This window comes from Carassius gibelio, chromosome B25, assembly GCF_023724105.1.
Source record: "Carassius gibelio isolate Cgi1373 ecotype wild population from Czech Republic chromosome B25, carGib1.2-hapl.c, whole genome shotgun sequence".
NCBI classification, from domain to species: domain Eukaryota; kingdom Metazoa; phylum Chordata; class Actinopteri; order Cypriniformes; family Cyprinidae; genus Carassius; species Carassius gibelio.
This window is the reverse complement of record NC_068420.1, coordinates 10,960,890-10,976,756: the sequence shown is the minus strand read 5'-3', so window position 1 is coordinate 10,976,756 and position 15,867 is coordinate 10,960,890. Positions and strand designations below refer to the sequence as shown.

Below are 15,867 nucleotides of genomic sequence, written 5' to 3'. Positions count from 1 at the left end.
TCTGAATACAAAAAAAAGATCAGAGGGATGGAGAATAAAGTCAAAGGTCATGAAGATTGTAAAGGGTTGTACATTATTTAACCTTAAAAAGCTACACATTACAACATGATCCTTTAAACAAACATGATAGCATCTAAAACTTCATCAATAGGATATTAAACCCTGTTTCTAAATGCTTTAATTTAACAACCATTCTATGCTGGTGTCATCAAAGAGCAATACAATTGGTTACTGTTTTCACAAACCAGGGGAAGTGGACAAATAAAAAAGCCTTTATCCTTTTTTCTAAGCACATGATCTTCAGAGACAGCTTTGTTGAACCCCATAGTCATTACCGAGTGAAATCTCCATTGCAGCACATACAGTAGTGTGGCTGCTCACTGAGCCTTTGGGTTCAGGACTGAAGGAAGAGGCTTTATACACTATAATAAAAACTGGCAGTAAAACAAACATGCAATGAATAGTAACAGGCAGAGACAAGAACTGTAATAAGCTTCATTGCAAAACAAATAGCAGAATACTCTGAGTATATGCAGTCAGATAATGGCTCATCTGAGACAGTTCATCCTACACTGTATGACCCAGTTATGTACTGTACCTAGATCCTTCAGGATTTGACAGAGTTTAAGTTTCTGGTCAGTGATTATTGCTCTTTGGCCATCATTTTATAGTATAGCGGTGTACAATTAATGCAAATAATGAATACAAGGAAATCTGGAATAGAAATGAATATATATGCACTATATTATATATTTTTGCATTAGATATAAAATTTCAGCTTGTCATCATAATATAGCTTATTGCTTATTAATATATAATGGTCTAATATATATATATATATATATATATATATATATATATATATATATATATATATATATATATATAAAGTATCTAAGTGCATCTGGCTTTTGCATCTAATATATATTCATTATTTTCATTATGTATGATGTATATATGCTATATTAACATTTAACTTCTTTTACACATACACTAGATATAATGCAATTTTATGCCATGTTATGCATATTATGCAAAATCTCAAGACAATTCTATATAATACACAGGAACACACAAACGTGCCCTTAATAGCCTGATTATAATAATAATAACAACAATAAATATCTGAAATTGTAAATTACTTTTATTTTAATTACATCTTTTACTTGAAACTATGTGTTACTACACCTAAACTTTATTGATATTTTGTATGGCAGTAGATATGGGAAACACTATTTTGTAGCCTACTGCTTAAAATAGTGAAAAAGTTATTGTGCACCAAGAAAGAAGTGCTAACAGGATGTCATTTTTTTAATTCAACTTACCTGTAATGCAAGTAATTCCCGATCCCGACTGATTTGAAACCCTCCTGTTGTCAGCTGTAGTCCCGCTCATCTGTTATCATTGAACTGCGCTGCTCTATATAATAAAGCAATGTGAGGTACGTTTCTCTGACCAATCACCTGTCATGCTGTAAGAGGCGGGGCTTATCGCGAAACCATTTCCATATTATGTGCAAATAAACTAAAGTAACACTCATTATAACGAGGAAAAAGTACGGTGGAACTGTTTTAAGTTAGAACAGGTAGCGAGGGAGTAATATTTCTAGAAGCACATGAGTAGTAAAAGAGGGTTTCTTCTTTAGTTTCACGTGTTATCGATAAACGATATAATACGCTTATAAAGTAAACATTTCAAATGAATTGTTCTGTAGCGTCGCATTTGTCTTCAAATATGCTCTTGTTACAACTAGTGACCGCATGTTCAGGTGGTGCTGGAAATCTGTATGGAGAATAGCAGCGCCATCTTCTGTGCACGCCGTTCACAAACATAAACACAGAAAGGATGCACGAGTGCGCATGCGCAAAACGACATTCACACGCTTGGAAGATCACAACACAATTTTGAGATTGAAGTATATGTATGATTCGTGAAAGCAGACCTGGAATCTGTTAATATATTGTTAAATCACGAATTATCATTGATTATTTATTTCCAAAATATGTCAGAAAAATAATTTTTACACAAACTGAGTTTTGTGTGGTGCACATTATAGTTTTATTTCAAGCCGTGATCCCCCTCCACCTCAGAAATACTGTACATTTGAAAGGCACACATGTTTTGTACAAGATATTTTCTTTTAAGAGACATGCATTATTCCTGTTATATAATGCTATTTATTATAGAATAGGATACTGCTGTTGGATACACATCTTTCACTGTCTCGAATCATAGAAAGAGTGCAGATATTATACTTGGGGTTCTCTGACTGAACCGAGGAGGTCAAAGAGTTCTTTGTTTTTCAGGAAATAGCAGTCTGGCACAACTACAAAGCGCCTTCCATTAAATTACAGGAAGATTATACGTGATTGGGAAGAAGAATAAAGCACTACTGGATAAAAGGACCTCATTGTAACTACTATGTAGAACTGGCCTATCCCTATATCTTCTTGGTTTCTAACTTATAAATGGTCTGGTAACCATCATCCCAAGCATACAGTTGCTTATCCTTTGGGTGGAAACGCAAAGCGGAGTGGCTGGTGTAACGCTTTGGGAAGAACAGCACAGAAATGCTCTCAGTGTAGATGGTGTCATGGATATCAAACAAGCATTGGATGCTGGACCTTCCACCATAGTGGGAGTTGTAGACCACATATAAGATTCCACAGATCATGAAAGCTGCTTCTGCATCACGGCTGTTGCAGTTGGTATCCCATGTGTGCTCCACTGCCAGACTACTGTAGTCCAGCTTGGTGATCACCAGGTTTCCGCCGAAGTCTGGGTCGGCATGGATCGACCAGAGCCCCATTTCATCTACGGCGAGATCCAGCAGAGTGTGGGGATTGAGGGCATATGCTGGCATCCGACCGGCTCCAGGCAGCAGCAACCGATCAACCACCGTACGGTTGCTGAGGTGGACCTTCAGGATCTCATTGTTGGTGTCTGCGCTGTGGTAGTACACAAAGCCGTTGTAGACCACATGGCCGGTTCCGTGCCAGGGAACAGGAAGATGGATAACTTCTGTTTTTTTGGTGGAGTTTGGTTCAGTGAAGGTCTTCAGAGAGGTATATGCTAATACTGTACTGTTTCGAGTGCCACTAAAAAAGTAAATCTTAGCAGAACCCTTTGTTGGATCCTTCATCCAGGAACCATTGGTGTCCCCTGCTTTCTTGACTATTTTGAGAGACTTGATACCCACAACTTCTGAACTGCAGTCTGGAAGAATCAAGGTAAAAAAATAAAATAATAATAATAAAAAAAAAATTCAAATTCATGCAGCTGTAGAATATAGTAATTATTATAATTATTTATAATGACTTTACTTATATTATTAATAATTATATTAAATAATTATGTATATTACATGCTTTATGTCTTCTTTCACAATAGATTGTTACCATATCAATTATTAGGTAATATTAAATATTATTTGAATTGATCAGTGTTGGTATTGAATTGATAATAATTATTTAAATGTTTACATTTAGATGATCTTAAGCCTTCATGTAACGCTCATTTAAAGTGATTTCTTTTAATAACACTAATTTCATAAATCATTAATTTAATTTATTCCTGTGATGGCAAATATTTTTGTGATGGTAAACATAATTTACAATTTATTATATAATAATTTATGAATATATAATAATTTATTATAATTTTAATATACTTTAATACACCTTAATTATTAATTATTATTTAATATAATATTTAACAATGTTAATATTTAGATAATCTCTGAATGAAAATGCATTTTTCATACTGTGCATCATAATGTCGTGATTTTTTTTTTTATTATTTTTTTACATTTATTTAACTTGTAGCATTTAAAATATCCAATTTGGGTTTTTAAGTGTAATAATTTATTTAGACAAAATAGTACAAGATTTAAATATTAATGCATACTTGTAGACGTTTTAAAAATTAAACATCTCAAATGCAATCTAATTGTTTAAACAGTTTTCCTCAGGAAATGAAATCTTTTATGTTATGCACATTTCCAAGCGCTAACACCAAAACCCACACCCACACAAAAGACCTGGAAATGAGAGTTGTAGGTCTTAATTCAAAATAATAGATCCATGAACATCTTATTTACCTTTGCCCTTAGAGATTACAGATGTCTTTTTTAGTTTGGCTTCTTTCACCTGGTGCTCGATCAGCGAGTCCTCAATGTCAACCTGGACGGTGTCGGGGATCTTATTATGCAGGTATTCCACATCTCTCTCCACTCGGTCCAAACGCATAGCAAATGTGTCAATGTGACCTTTGACCTCTGATTTCAGTGCATTCATCTTGCTTGTTTCACCATGTATCTCCTTGGACATGTCATACATCCTTTGACTGAAGTGTTGGAAGTCTTGCTCGCATTTGATCAGTCGTCCCTTTTCAGATAAATGCACAAAAATACCATTTGACTGATTACGCATTAAACCAAAAATGAACAGAAAGGTCACTTGTAAAACATATGCTATATTTTAAATGTTGCAATGTATATTTTGCTGGAAGACGAGAGAAACATGCTTTTTGCTAACCAGCTAAACCTTGACCTCCTAAGTTGGCCAGGTAGGACACAGATCAACATCATTGTTAGTCTTGGAGGAACATTAGTGTTATCAAAATGTTACACTGTTCTGATATTATGGTTTGATTGGGGTTATGTTGTTTTTTAAAAAAAAAACACACATTGCACTTACCCAAAAGAGTAGTTTAGAATTAGTTATATCTTAAAGATTAGAGTTAGCTACTTAAAATATTACATTGGTTTCTGTTAAAGCATGTAAAAGAACATAGTATTTAGCCACAAAATCAGCTACCTTAAAAAAAAAAAATCCTCTTACCTCAAGCTGCTGAAGTTGTCTCTGAAAATATTCCATCATAAAATCAGGAGTTGTCCTTTGAGCTTGTCCCATTCCAAGCCAAAGAAATACAGTTACCAAAGACAACAGCATAATGTATGTTTCCACTTTGATTTCTTTCTATCTTGTTTAGTTAGTGTTATATAATAAAATCGAGCAAACCCCCTTCTTATCTAATGTCAGTCTGGTAAAATGGAGCCAGCTGGAGTCCAGAAGCAACTGGTTGTCTGTTATTCAAATTCTTGAACTGTATTTGATCGAAGATGCTGAAAAGGCAGGTCTTCACAAGCTGTGTTTTAAGTTGTAATTTACTCCAGATGCCCTGACATGCTTTCACCCTGATAAATCAACTCTGCAGATCATATGATTCTAATTACTGTATGTTTACCGTATAATATACACCATACGTGCTTCTCTCCCTTTCAGTCTGTCCATTAGCCTTTCAAGAGTTCAAGTTGGAAATTTGAGAACGGGAAACACATCAGGACACAGTCAGTGTGGCTGTCCAAAATAACTTTAATCTTTGGCACAGAAGCAGACATTTCCCTGCCAAATAAAAGATGCGGGGGAAAATGACTTTACTCTTGGAAAAATTCTCAAAGCTCAAAGGAACTTCGTGTTTTGTTCAAAATACTGATTCGGTAGTAAATTCAACTATATATTTTGAACCAGAAAGGTTGACTGATTCATTAAAACACACTTATTCATTAAACCAAAAACACAATTTAGGATTAAAATATTGCTAGTTGCTTTTAAAACAGTTGCACCTCCCAGAGAAATTATTATGTGATGATTCTGTTTGTCCATCAGATGGCGCCGTAATACAAAAGCAACAATTTGAACTCTGGGAACAGGACTCACATGTGTCCATTGTTGATTTTGTTTGCAAAGACAATAAGAAAGTGTTTACAAAGATTAGAGAGATATCAGTCTCCCAGCATCTCTAGTTTATCAGTGATTATCTGAAATTCTGCATTTTCCCTTGGATAATTCCCAATAGACGTTTATATGCTTCTGACTCCACTGGCCCAAATTCCACTAGTCAATTATTTAGGCTATTATATAATGGCATCATTCAAAAGTTGTGTCTCATCTTAAATAGAAATCACAAAACAAACCTTTTGCATTAACTACAGCATCAGATCACATCTTCTTTATATATGCCTCATTAATTTGCTGTGGGTACATGGTTTTAATTGTATTGTTATTATTATTATTATTTCAACTGAAATGGAAATTAAGCCTTGATTGTTGTGAGGGTAGGTACTCGGCTTGTTGTCAAAGCAAACACGGCAAAGGGAAAGCGACAAGCTCAAGTGATGCAGAAACATTTGATGTGGAAACTTTTGTGGCCTAATTAAATCACAGCTTTGAGAATTCAAGAAGCTGATTTACTAAAGTAAAGCACACTGCAAATACATAAAGTGAAAATCAGTAACAACAAATCTATATAAAGAAAGCTATATTTACCCCAGTTTTGTATTTACACACACACACACACACACACACACACACACACACATACACACAAATCCTTATTAAAACAACTGTAAATCTACTTAAACACACCTTGTCTCATAGTACTTCCATTAATAATAACAATGTCTAAGTGGCAGGTGACCGAACTCTAACCCAGCGATGCGGGACAAAAGCCCACATCAAATGTTCTATTAGTGGAACTTTGTGTCTCTTCCAATACTGAATGAGTTTAACAACATCTCATCATCAGAGACTTCATATCCCTATCTCAAGCCCATAAAAGTGTAGATTATTTGGTCTTACAACATCTTTGCTCTGGAGAGTTGCATCTAATGCTAATGATTATAGCTTATGGCTGTACACAGAATACTGCATACATATCAAACTTCTGGTAGGTAACTGACTAGAAATGAATGTGTTTATCTGTATAGTTGAATTGTGAAGTGTGAAAGGGTAAAACACACTGACAGACCCAAACATCTCTTTTACCACCAAATGAGGGCATGCCTGGTCCCCATACAGTCTCCACTACTGAGCCAACCCTCTGACACACTTCCATAATTCCCTCTCATCTTTTTTTAGATTTTTTTTATTTTTATCCCTACTAGCTCCCAGCTGTTTCAAACTACATACATAACAACACAACACATTCGTGACTTTGTAAGGAAACTTCACAAAGCGCTAATTTATGATTCCTGATAGATTTGCATCCTTTGTGTCTGTCAAGCAGAAAAAAAAAACATTTTCATGCAAATGTTAAGGAAACGCTACGTAAGTAAATGTAAGTATTTTGCAAATATTCTGGAAAAGTTACTTTTGAATTTTCTCTGAATGTTCTGCAACAACTATAGTAACATTTAAACAAGCTACACAAATGTACAAAAAAAAAGTTCCATGAACAATGTATAAATTACATTTGTTTTAATGTTTTTAGAACATTATTGAAGACCAGAGAACTCAGAACGAATGTTATTTTAACATTACTGGAATGTTTGTTCATAACTTTGAGATAAAATTACCAAAAGTTTTCGTCTAAAAAAAATCTGAGAATATTGCTTGTTAACTGGGATGTTGCATGTCACATATTGGTTACAAATAAGATGTCATAAAGGCTGTATTTTCTAAATAACATTTTAAACTGGTGTTACTGTTCACATTTACTTTTTTTTCAGTAAACCAAGAAAAACAGAGTAAGCAGACATCTGTAACTTCAGAAGTCATCAAGACTTCAGTAAACAGGACAGTATTGAAAATTATAGTTGAAGTGTGTCAAATTTCTCTATTAAAATAACCTTCTCAACTGTTAGTGTTTTTCGCTATCACTGACAGGGATAGTGCTTGGAAAAGGAGCACAACACTCTAAATGTTCAGAAACCTGTTTGAAAACAGTCATACAGTGTTGCTAGGGTGTAGAAATAACTTAACTTACATTTAACACCAACGCAAAATCATATTCACATGTAATTAAGCATTAGTTCTATGTGCACGGACCCTTAAACTGCTTTTTCTGTTTTTTTTATTTTTTTATTTGGGTGATACATGTCTTGTCTGTTAAGTACTGTACTTTGAGGAGAAACCAGACATTGAATATCCATTTCTTCAATCAAGGGTTATTGCTTAGCTGGGACAACTATAACATTAGGGATCCCTCAAGGCTCTATTCTTGGACTGGTTTTATTCAGGCTTTATTGCCTTGCCACCTCCTGGGAGAAACACTCTTTGAAATTTGAAATGCTAAAAATCATATTAGAGTCATTTAGATTTCTGAACACATGGCAGTTGTCCTGTCTAAGGCTGAACATGCTATTATAAACATAACTTGATCTCTTAAACAACATATGTTATTTGGCACTAATCTGTTATTTAGCACTAATAGATTGTGCTATTGTTATTGCTCATTTGATTATTTGCTTTGTCTGAAATAAGAGCTGTTTGCATTTACTGACCTTGTCACCAATGTCTTTTGTTTGATGTTTTCTTTCACTAGTTGTTGAAGTCTTTGTTTTACTGATTTCACTTGCTTAGCATTTGAGTGTTTATTAAACATGCTTTGAGAACAGAGACCTGAATGTCTTTCTTCAGAGCTTGCGATGAAGAAAATTAATCACCATTGAAATATTCTGTCTTGCACCTTGGGAATTAGTGGGAAAGCAAGCAGTCTATTTATTTATACACTTTAATGTATACAAGGATTTGAATATTCATGTGGTTTACGAACATGTGAGTTGTGTACACATACCGTATAGGGAAAAAAAATCATTGGGGTCCAAAAGTCTGACACCACAAATAAAAGCTGGAAATAGACAGTTTAAAAAAAATGTGAAAAAACCATAAAGATATCATTGTAAAAAAAAAAAAAAAAAAAAAAAGTAACTATTTTGGATTAAAATTACAAAAATACTGAATAATGTATATATCTCAGTGAGTTGAATCACCCTGACATTTGGTGCCAATCCCATGCTGAAATATTATGCACCATTACATACTCTTAAGTGCTCCGGTGGTCTTGCTGAAAGCTGATCCGTGTTATGCTGATGGATATGAGAGATAGAGACACCCTTACAGAAATCTGAGAGCGTGAAAAAACAGAACTCACACCCATGCTACTTGTGCAAATTCTGCCAAATCCTTATTAATCATCATTAGTTTATTTTAATTTATTTGAACTTTTTAGGATCCTGATTTTACACTGAACGTCATGAGTCAATCCAACAATATGGTGACCCGATATGGAAACCAGTGATGAAAACTGAAATTCAGTGGTTAAAATATAACTGTTAAATCTCTAGTTATTAACAATGAATAAAAAAAAAGTACAATTCATTTTCATATGCTTTTTTTGGGGGGTGGGGGGTTCAACATATACTATGACTATAATTAATAACAATTATGAAAACTGGGGGTCAGAATAATGCAAATAGCAAAGACGAGTAAAAAGAAAAAAAATAATAATAATAATTGTGACCTTAAAAAAGCACATAAATCAATCAAAATAAGTAAATATAAAAACATGATAATGTACTTAACAAATATCTTAACATCTTTTATTTAATTTTTTAACTAATTGTATTTAATATTTTTTCACAAATGAATACACGCTAATTACAACTTTTGCTTTTACCTTTCAAATGTTATTTATTTTTGTTATGTTATTTATTCATATTTATTTATTTCAAATGTTTATATGATTGTGCTTTTGGAAGTGGCTCTTCAATATTATTGTTTTGCATTTTAAGTTACTTTGAGCACAAAGTTTGTGCTTTCTGCGTATGTATTTATTTTTAGTTGATTATGGGAAAATATGGTTACAAATGTGGAAAATCTGGTCACCTTACCCAACACACTCTTATGAATGTGAATAAATATCCGTACAATTTTTCTTCACCTTGCTTATTTTTAATTATGTTTTATAATTCACCTTTAAACTGTAATAAGAGAGGAGATATAGCCTGTGAGGATTATAAAGAGGATGAGAAAGGAAAAATAAAATAGCAAACGTAGTTAATATCATGGTTTCTTTTTTGCATAAAATTTTGCCTGTAGTCACATACAGTAAGAATGGATTGCTTGGCTAAATGAACCATCAGTAATAGTTCCAATGGACCACTGTAACATGCACCTGATGTCACTGACGTTTTAATGGCAAAACCGATTAACTAGCCTGCTATTTGAGCAGACTTAACATACGTATGTGTAACCTACATATAATCTGATTTAGAAAGCACTTTGGGTGTTCTCTTTGGTATGCACATATTAGCAGAGAAATTCACACACTGCCATATCTTATTCTGCTTAATTGGATGTGACCCTTGTTAGCACACCTACTCTCAAGTTTAATTTAAAGGTGAAAAAGAGAAGTATTGAGGTAATTAACCAAATCATCCATTGATATGACATGCAGCATACCGTCAGAACAGATGTGCAAGGGATGTATTAGTGTGGAGTGGGGAGAATTGTCTCTGTAACTGGACTGCTTGGCTATTACCGAATACACTGTCTTATGCCTGCAGAATGTCACAGAAAACATTGAGTATCCATGCACTTATTTGTATCTTGAGTAAAGAAACCGCCAAAATGACGTTGTTTAAAAATGGTGTTGTGTAACCTTGGACATTTAAAACAGTTTTATTGAATACATAATCATATGAAGCAAAAATATTAGAATCACATTTGAATGAAAATAACTCTTATTGATCTCATTTTAGATCGTCAAAAGCCTCCAGATCCTGTAGCAGCTGTTGCTGTACAAGAAAAGTCAGTAGTACACTCTGCATTATATAACACTTCTCTGAATGCAACCAATGGCAGATGAAAGCAAATATAGAATGACTCCCCAAATTGTATTTGAACAGGTGTGTAGGTGGAGAATAATCAGAAAATATGAATCTTACTCTCCCACTCAATATTGTTCGGTATAGTTCACTGGTTTATTATAGATGGTAATTTAACCGATTTGCCACTTAGCAACAGAGGCTAAGAACAGTGTGAATCACCTCGGTGAAAAGTCTTCAGTGTGTGATTAATGCTTGCGTAGATTATAAGCCATTGCCTCACCAATGGTTTTGCTCTGCGGATAAATTAATTGTTTTCTCTGGGTATTTACTAACTTTTTTCAAGTACCATGGTACCATTTTTTGAAGTGCCTTGAAATCATACCACATAATAAACTACATTTGAAAGGCTTTTTTTTTCTTTTTCTTTTTTAAAAAAAAGAAATTAAAACTTTTATTTAGCAAGGATCGATTAGAATGATCAAAAGTAACAGTACATGCCTTCATAATATTACAAAAGATTTTTGTTTTAAATAAATGGTATTCTTTTGACCTTCCTCAAAAAATAATAAGCAATGTTTTCAGCATTGATATCATGATATCAACATTGCTTATTGTTATTGATAAAAATAAAAAGATGTTGAGCAGCAAATTAGCATATTAGAATGGTATAATATAAAATATAAATAAAAATTATATATATATATATATTTTTATTATTATTATTATTATTCATATTTTAAAATAACTTAGATTTTTTTTTATTTTTTGTAATTTATGATTTTGTCAGTTTTATTAGTTTTTGTTTTGTAAAAATATTTCTTAATTTTTTTATTTAGTTTTTTATGTGAGTTAGTTTTTTGTAAATTAGTAAATGTTTTATTTAGTTTAAGGCAACATTTTTTTATATATAGGCTATATATTCAGGTTTTATTTGATTTCATCTTTATTTGATTTAACCATTTAAAAAATATAGTTTTAGTTTAAACTAACTTTGGGTACCATCAGTGCACCATGGTATAACCTTAAAGCAATGTATGTGCACTCCAATTCTTCAGATCCACCTTACTAAGTCCCTAAAGGGCTCTCCATTAACACTCCATCAACCGGATATCATTGATTAAGGCAGTCTGATTAGAGCCCCATTACCGGAACCAGTAAATGAGCATAATTAGATTTTAAGACTTAAGAGCAAATTAAGAGAAAAGGTGCAGAGAAATAGGAGACGGTGCTGGTCAGGACCGTAATTCCCATGATGCCTGCGCTGCTAAAGCTCCCTGCGGTCATGTGACAGATCGGTCGCGTGGAATGATCTGAGAGCAAAGAGTTTGCCTCAGTTTTGCACATCATAGAGATCATGCTGTTAAATAATTCATAACGGTGGCAGTAATTAGGAAGCGGTGGGGCCCACAGAACACAGCGGTTACTGGAAACACTTCCCTCTTCACCCTTGACAGTTCCTCTACCGCTGAGTGCCAGCTCCTTGATTAGCAACACGAGCCATTAGCGCGTCTTGTCTTCGTACAATTTCAGGTTGCATTAGGCAAACATTGATGGGTCTAATGGCGAAGGAGGTCTAGCTGCGGTCAATTTACAAAACGAATGCTCCTAATAACAGCTTAAACACCCTGTTACTGATAAGAGCGAGTAATGCCACAAAACTAGAATGCTGCCATTACAATCAATGAAGCCTGCTATAAACTGCATCTGTTTCGTAATCTACACAGTTTTGTGGTCATGACGTGAGTTTTACAGATTTGTCCATTTTTGCTACTTTTAGCCTAAATAGAAAAGAGTTTAGAACTCTTTATATATACAGATATACAGAGAGAGAGATAGAATGTGTGTGTCAAAATTAAACAATGTTTAACAATACTCTAAATATGTAAATATTTAAAAGTTAAGCTATACTTGCTTAACTGACAAGGCTACATTTAACTTAATTTGATAATATAAATATTAACATATATATATAAAAAAACTCAAGCTATGTTTGTTCAACTGAAAAATACTTGAAGGCCAAGTATAATTTAATTTGTTAATATTGATATGATATTCACGTAAATATGAAAAAAAAATATATATTTGCCAAATTGATAAATATTTAGGCCAAGTGTCATTTGATTATTTATTTAAATGTATATAGTAATGTAAATATTACAAAAAATATATTTTTGTTTATTGACAAATATTTAAAGGGCCAAATAAAATTGTATTAGTTAATTTTAATATAAATATTAACTAATATTTTAAAATGACGTTGTTTCGATGAAAGAATTTAACTTTTAAAAAGTATGTTTAATTCCAGCCTTTTCTGTGGTATCAAAAAATATTTTGGCAATTGGCAAATTTTACTGCCATTGGAATCAAACACTGAAAAATTTAAATTGTGACAAACCTACAATGTTTTTTTTTTTTTTTTTGCTGAATTTCAAGTAAATTACTCATATTTAATATTTTTATATATTAAAAATATTTATTTATAATTTTTCATTAAAAATATAAAAATAATAATTTTACTACATACTTTTTAAAATTGTATTTCAAATAGACATAAATATGTCCAGTACAGCAAAAAAATCCTGGTAATTGGTATCTGTTTTTGGTATCACCATTTTGATATTGTGACAATCCTACAAAAAAACAAAAAACTAAAAAAAAACACCAACTTAATTTTAAGTAAACTTATTTTATTGTATTTAGAAAACATTATATAATAATTTTACTCCATAGTTTTTAAAATTGTACTTCAAACAGATTATTTAAAATGGTCCAGTACTGCTAAATATTAAATAATAAATATAAATATTAAATATAAATCAGTTACTGAAATATTGATATTGTGACAACCCATTCAAAAAAATAAAAAATAAAAAAATAAATAAAAGCTAATTTTTAAATAAATTACTTATATTGTCTTTAGAAAACATTACATAATAATAATAATTTGACTTCATAATTGTTAAAAAATGTACTTCAAACAAATTAAATAAATCTGTTCAGCAAGCACTCATTCTCATCAGTAACACTGGAAGCCTCTCGCTTCTTGAATCTTCCTGACTGAAGATCTACGTGTGTCTTTGGCAATCAGCTCTCACTAGCTGTCAGTAATTGTGATCTCCACCTGCCAACTGGCAGGAGCATCTTTTCTATCATCAGTCCTCGCCCGCTGACTCCGGTAAAAAGCACAGTATGACAAGCATCATTTTAAAAGTTTCGACCCCTGGCACCGATGTGAACCCAGGCCCCTCCACACGTCAGGAAGCCTTCGTGCAGCAGGACATTGATTAAAGAGCCATCAATCATCTTTTCTTGCAGATTGCAATTTCTTTCGCTTTTGTCAGGGACCTCAGTATAGGATCTTTTACCCTCGACTGATTTCAGAATAGACAAGCATCAGTCATGTGTGGTCAGGGCCTGATGACTCCATCTTAAAGAGTGAGGATGAGAGCTCAGCTTCGTATCTCTGACCGCTTTCATTGCTCTGCTCGTTCAAGAAAGCACAACATTAGTTCTGGTGTTTTTGCCTTTGCAGAAACAAACTCCTATTAAAAACCTTCTGAAGCAGCATCCTAATGAAATCTAACTTCATTTTCACAGTAAGAAACCCTCCTACAGTGCAGCATATGGAATACTCTGCAATACTCTGCATACAGATATTGGGATATAAATTATTTTCTGAGGGATTTGCACTGATACTTTTAAGCATTAAATGAAGCATCAGGTTGTTTTATTGTAACCACTGTTGCTATTCTTTCTTTATTCATATTTATATGTGTATGTGCGTTTATTGCATTGTGTATTGTTAAGGAATTAATATTTTTATTTAGTAAGGATGCATCAAATTAATCAAAAGTGACAGTAAAGACATTTCGAACAAATACTCATTGTTAATTATTTCTACAAGTAAAATAAAATAAAATAAAGCAGGGCAACTTTGTGTTTCAATATTAATCATTATAATAAATGTTTCTTGAGCACAAAGTCAGCATATTAAAATGATTTGTGTATGAATGCTGAAAATTCAGCTTTGCCATCACTAGGGGTGGGCGATATGACCAAAATCTTACACCACGATATGATACATTTTTATTTCACATTGGCAATATATATCACAAAATAGTTTTTTTTTTTTTAAATAAGAAATGCTACATAAACTGTATACGGTAAACAAATGAATAAAAACACGGCATATTCTTCACTGTATAAACTTAATACATATTTATTCTTATTAAATTTACAAAAGTGATTTAGTCAGGAATATTAGACTGCTGTCAGTTTAAAAGGCTACCCAGATCCAATGTGCTGTTATTCATGTTTTTTGGGGAAGTCGTGGCCTAATGGTTAGAGGGTTGGACTCCCAATCGAAGGGTTGTGGGTTCTAGTCTCGGGCCGGACGGAATTGTGGGTGGGGGGAGTGCATGAACAGCTCTCTCTCCACCTACAATACCACGACTTAGGTGCCCTTGAGCAAGGCATCGAACCCCCAACTGCTCCCCGGGCGCCGCAGCATAAATGGCTGCCCACTGCTCCGGGTGTGTGCTCACAGTGTGTGTGTGTGTTCACTGCTCTGTGTGTGTGCATTTCGGATGGGTTAAATGCAGAGCACAAATTCTGAGTATGGGTCACCATACTTGGCTGAATGTCACTTCACTTTTTACTTAGCTAAGACTTAAATTGACTTATCCTTTACTAAAGGATACTTGCAAAGATGGCCATTTTGACACATACAAGTGTGTGCATTTAACTGTTCAAGCTCTATAAATTCAAAAATAACTCGATACGCCACGCGTGCCTCTGAAATTAGTTTTCTTTTGTTACTGATTGCTTTTCAACAGTTTAAAAATCACTTGTTTTTGAATCGCTATGCTTAAAATCGCATGTAAACGATACGTTTTTGTGACCACATGATGTGTGTGACGATAGTCAAAAATCTCTCAATTTCTATCGGTTAATCGTATCTACTGGTATATTGCCCACCCCATCATCACAGGAATACATTACATCTTAAAATACATATAAAAATTTAATTTGTAACAATATGTCCCAATATTACTGTTTTTCAGTTTTTTTTTTTTTTATCAAATAAATGCAGCCTTGATGAGCACAAGAGAATTTCTTCATCAACGTTAAACATCTTAACCTCAGACTTCTGAATGATAAAAACTATTATTATTATTATTATTTTAAATGATCAAAGTTTCGTTTTTTCCCCCAGTATTTCAATTTGCCGTAAATCATGACTCGAGTCTTATTAT

At 33.2% G+C, this 15,867-nt stretch overlaps 2 protein-coding genes across 13 annotated transcripts in view; both read right to left on the bottom strand.

Moving 5' to 3' along the window:
- Positions 1 to 1,471, bottom strand: part of ppfibp2b (PPFIA binding protein 2b) — a 56,358-nt gene extending 54,887 nt beyond the window's left edge. For 10 of the 12 annotated variants that reach the window (XM_052597426.1, XM_052597425.1, XM_052597428.1 and 7 more), the window contains exon 1: positions 1,326 to 1,471. The gene's annotated coding sequence lies outside the window, so the exon portion shown is untranslated. The remainder of the gene's footprint in view (positions 1 to 1,325) is intronic. The other 2 variants (XM_052597434.1, XM_052597437.1) reach the window with 1 other exon arrangement.
- A 559-nt stretch (positions 1,472 to 2,030) lies between these two features.
- olfml1 (olfactomedin-like 1) lies at positions 2,031 to 5,305 on the bottom strand. Its single transcript, XM_052598106.1, has 3 exons — positions 4,842 to 5,305; positions 4,100 to 4,385; positions 2,031 to 3,216 (listed from the first exon to the last, which is right to left on the bottom strand). The coding sequence occupies exons 1-3, from the start codon at positions 4,950 to 4,952 to the stop codon at positions 2,441 to 2,443; spliced, it is 1,173 nt and encodes a 390-aa protein (XP_052454066.1). The 5' UTR covers positions 4,953 to 5,305; the 3' UTR covers positions 2,031 to 2,440.
- Between the last annotated feature and the right edge of the window lie 10,562 nt (positions 5,306 to 15,867).